General features: G+C 38.9%; 1 protein-coding gene across 1 annotated transcript; it reads left to right on the plus strand.

Annotated features, from left to right (window-relative positions):
- Window positions 1-218: 218 nt before the first annotated feature.
- LOC108684573 lies at window positions 219-3,851 on the plus strand. The gene is made up of 4 exons (XM_018188962.1): window positions 219-370; window positions 464-740; window positions 1,141-1,625; window positions 2,150-3,851. Exons 1-4 carry the CDS (start codon window positions 219-221, stop codon window positions 3,849-3,851), a joined length of 2,616 nt encoding a protein of 871 aa, XP_018044451.1.
- Window positions 3,852-4,563: the final 712 nt, after the last annotated feature.

Genomic DNA, 4,563 nt, shown 5'->3' on the forward strand with positions numbered 1-4,563 from the left:
ATATTCCCGTTGCATCGGCACATTTTAAGTCTCGAAAGTCTAATACATTAAATTAGTCAAATACGTAGACACACACAGATATCAATCCTAGTTGCAACCCCATAACTAAACTTTTATAATTGCGTAATATTATGGCTAAAAAATTATATCATAAGATATCCGATTTAATTCAATTTCGCCAAAACGTGCCGAAATCAGAAAATCAAACCGAAGATGAGATGGTTACCAGCGACTTTTTGGAGTCTAGTACGGAAGGTGTGACGAGCGATGATCAAATATCTTATAAGAGAACTGATGATGATGAAACGAATGAAGACATTAAGAAGAACAAATCTTGGATGGACGAAGGGTCTGCTAGCAGAATGAAATCGTAAGGGACGCGTGAGGATCCTTTTCCTGAATTGCGAATATTATCTTTCATTTAGATAGATAGACTGATGAATTTGCACGAAGTATCATGTAGATCAGAGTCGAATCCGGGGGAAAAAGACAAACGGAAAGCAATGTCCGACATCATGAGGTTGATGAATTTGCACGAAGCATCATATATATCAAAGTCGAATCCGGGAGAAAAAAATAAACGGAAAGCAATGTCCGACATCACGAGACTATCTAACACGGAAACTATCAAGTGCTTTCCGCTCAGCAGCTTCGAGCACGAGCATCGGACTAAGACGACTGTTGGATTAGGTCGATGCGGAACGACGCGAATCTGGAGAAGCATGAAGGCGAAGCAGCCGGTTAGAAACGAATGATGCCAAGCTCAAATTATTCTTGATTTAATTTTATTTGCATATTTTTTTACGTTTCTTTTATCACATCTCTGCAGAACTGAGAGAAATGTTTTTTATACGTGACTTACAAAAATTTTCTTACTTTTTAATTAAAAAATGTTATTGTTCTAATCAAAATTTGATTATTTTAATTAAATTCTGGTTAAAACAATAAAGTTTTTTAATTAAAAAGTAAACAAGTTTTTGTAAATTACATATCATACAAAATATTTCTCTCAACGAAGTCTTATTAAGATTGTATAACTAATGCAAAGATCATTATTTGATTTACTTCGTTAACTCTATATTATTCTTTACATTGCGGACACATATACGAAGTTCTGTAAATTTACGATATTTTCTGCAGACAAAGATACATCGAAAGATGTTGAAAAATGGAAGCGGAAGATTATGGCCGAGTGTATCGCCGCTCTTTGCACGAGATGCAGTTATCAGGCTGGAAAAAGAATGTGACAAGGAAAGACAAAGGAAACAAAGAAACATTTTCCTCTATGACCTAACGGACGATGACAAAGACAAATTTCTTCAAAATCAACAGAGGAGCGACTTTGCTAATCGCAAAGAACTAGGTCATATACGTGTGCCAGTATCATATTTGAAATCAAAATTGAAATTATTGGTGGATCGCGCGGTTGGCGACCATCCCGGTTTGGTTGACGGTGATTACATGATTGTGAAGTTGCCATCTAAGCGTGTTTATGCCTATGTGGTTCTTCGTGGACTGAAGGGTATGCATTTATTGGAAATTAGCACACTGCGAGAGCGCAGGAACACTTGGAAGTTCTGCTTTTATCAAGCGATTGTGGCATTATTAGCGAAAACTCAGCTCAGGTATTGATATGCCAAGCAGGATAATCGAAACAATAATCTTAGCAAACAACCTGACGATATTTATCATTTTAAATATCAAAACTACGAAAAGTTACGTCAACTTGCTGAAAATGTTCCATACGTTTCAATCGAAACATATGAAATATTTTAATATATTTTGATGCGTTTTGATTATTCTTATACTCAAAAAAAAGACTTTACACTCAAAAAGATACTTCTTTTTATACTTAATTAATTAACTTTTTATACTTATTCTACTTAATTAATTTATTTAAAAGCAAATTAAATTATTTCGTTTCTCTGTCCAATCAATTCGAGATTTGCTTCTTCTATTCAAAATTTATTTGGAAAGAAAACTTTCATCAAGGTAAAAGGATAGGTGCATGAAATTTGAGTTAAGCGTTATGTAATTTTAACATCTCGCATTGGAAGAATGAGAATTTAACTGTATTATACTTTTATGAGAGTTTAGAATCCATTCAAAACTATCATTTCTTTTAAAAACGACATTATTTGCATGGAAGATACAAATACGTACGGAGCGCTAATATCGATTACATCTACGATCATGCCTGGATGCTCTTCACCCACATCGGCTCGATCAACGTGAAGGCAAAGCAGCGTCTAGATGACGTTGTAGTATACAATTACAAATACAGCGTCGAAGTAGAATTGATCGGGGAAATGAAAGATGTCGTGGCGCAGAACGTTGACATTTTGTATAAAGAGTACGATGTGAAATCGCAGATTATGTTAAGTAGGAAGGATCCTCTGCAAGTCGAGGTGGAACTCGGCTATGAGAAGGTTACCAATTCAGATTACGTGCCCGTTCACAAGGACGACTCGCCGAAAGAGCTCGAGCAGTGGCTCGACCAAATGATCACAGGGTATCGTGACTATATTTTGCGCACAATCAGATTTTCATTGGCCTTTTGGCAGGATGGTCTGTTTTGGTATCTGTATAATCCCTACCGATGCAATGAATATGGCTTCTGGCAAGAAGAAGACGGTTTCGCCTGCATCGTGAAGTTCTGTTCCAAGGATTCGTTACGAAGACACCTAATGATCCTTATGTTGAGAGCTCACGCCTTCGTGGAGGAGAAATCGCAATTCGATCATCAATTCAATTATGAAGAGAATAAGGAGAACGTTTACATCGACGTTCAGCTTTTCCACGTGTCTTTCCGCTGCTGTCAGCTGGATAATCTAAAGTTACTGAAACGCGGGATATGCAAACAGCCTCGATGCATCGATGAATGTCCGTCGGATACGCTTGAGATCGAAGATGAAGAAGACGAGACCGATCTAGAAGAGGATGAGGACGGCGATCCGAGGGAACCAAGGGAGAGAGCTATATGGCTGAAACGTTACCGACCGATGACCTGGGGCAAATGCGCGTCCACGAGCCGGAAGAGACCAGGCTCGACTGAGGTCATTGCCGCCGGTAAAGCGAGATGGCATCAATACTACACGGAAGAACCCAACAGACTGTTCTCCCTGTGGGGCGAAATACACATAACTGACGATATGTTCGACGAGGCGAACCGCGGTATGCAGACGTACGCTTGTTACGTAGTGTGTGCTGGCATGACTAGGATTATGGCGCCGGAATATTGGACCCCGAAGACTCTCGACGCGATCGTCGTGTGCGGAGATCGTTATTACACGCACAGCAAGCATGAAGCCGAGCTCAAGTCTGCCAGCAATGAAGATGCTAATAATTCGTTTAAGTACCTCTCCAATTGTTTCGATATCGGTGAGATTGTATTCGAGGCTCGGATGCTGCCGGCCGTTAGCGGCAGATTGTACGCTGAATCGGACGAGTGCTTGTGGAAGACACTGGAGCGAGTATTCTCGAGTTATCACTTCGCCGTACTGACATGCGAGAACGCCTGTCTTGGTCTCTTCAAGTTCTGTGGAGCTTACTACATGTGCGATGTGAATTCATTCGGCCCGCCGTTCTTCCGGTATGGCCACGGCGCCGCATATCTGCTGAGAGCCACATCCTTCCGCAAATTCATGACGGTACTCGTGTTGATTATCGGCTCGTCGGAACGCAGCCGATTCAGCCTGAATCCCATTGAAATTCTCAGGATTGTCGAAGTAAACACCGCATTTGATTCTCGTAGAAAACCACGTGACAAAAAGTGCCGTTTTGGAAGATTAAGGAGGAAAAAAACGGGAAAGTCAAGATTTGCGTTCGATGCAAAAGAAAAAAAGAATTAATAAATGGTAAATCCGAATGTGATGTAACCACATGTAATAATCGAAGATAATAATTGAGGACTCGATTAAAAAAAAAAACTGTAAATATATAAAATAAAAAATTAAAAACAAATTTTTTATTATTTTAAATAAAATTTATAATTAAATTTAATTCATATCGGTGCAATTATTCTGAATTGATTGAATTGATTCACTCATAAGCTCTCCTATCCTATATCCGGAAAACCGCTGAGCAAAAAGTTTCAAACGCGACGCGTTTCAAAATTTCTAAACGATCGACGGGCTTTAATATTTATGCGTGGTGGAATATCGAAGCTCCGTGTAAACGTTTATATAAACGGGAATGTATTTTCCACAACAGCGAAGCGATTTCAATAAGAAAATATTGTTGTAAAACCGCGTTGCGCTCCAGCAATAACAATAAGCGGTAGTAGAGAAAGAGTATTGGGAGATTTAAAGTTCTCGCGATCTAAATGGACACCTCACTGCACACTTGTATGTAAATGAGAGAATTCTCGATAAAGGTATCACATCGAGGTAAATTGATATTACTCTCTTCGGATTAGATTGAAGGTCAATGAAAATCAATCACGAAAAATTCAAGATAAAATAAAATAAATTCAAATTGATTTAATTTGATCCATAATTAATGTGTGTGTGTGTGTGTGTGTGTGTGTGTGTGTGTGTGTGTGTGTGTGTGTGTGTGTGTGTG

Source organism: Atta colombica, unplaced genomic scaffold, assembly GCF_001594045.1.
Source record: "Atta colombica isolate Treedump-2 unplaced genomic scaffold, Acol1.0 scaffold136, whole genome shotgun sequence".
Lineage (NCBI taxonomy): Eukaryota > Metazoa > Arthropoda > Insecta > Hymenoptera > Formicidae > Atta > Atta colombica.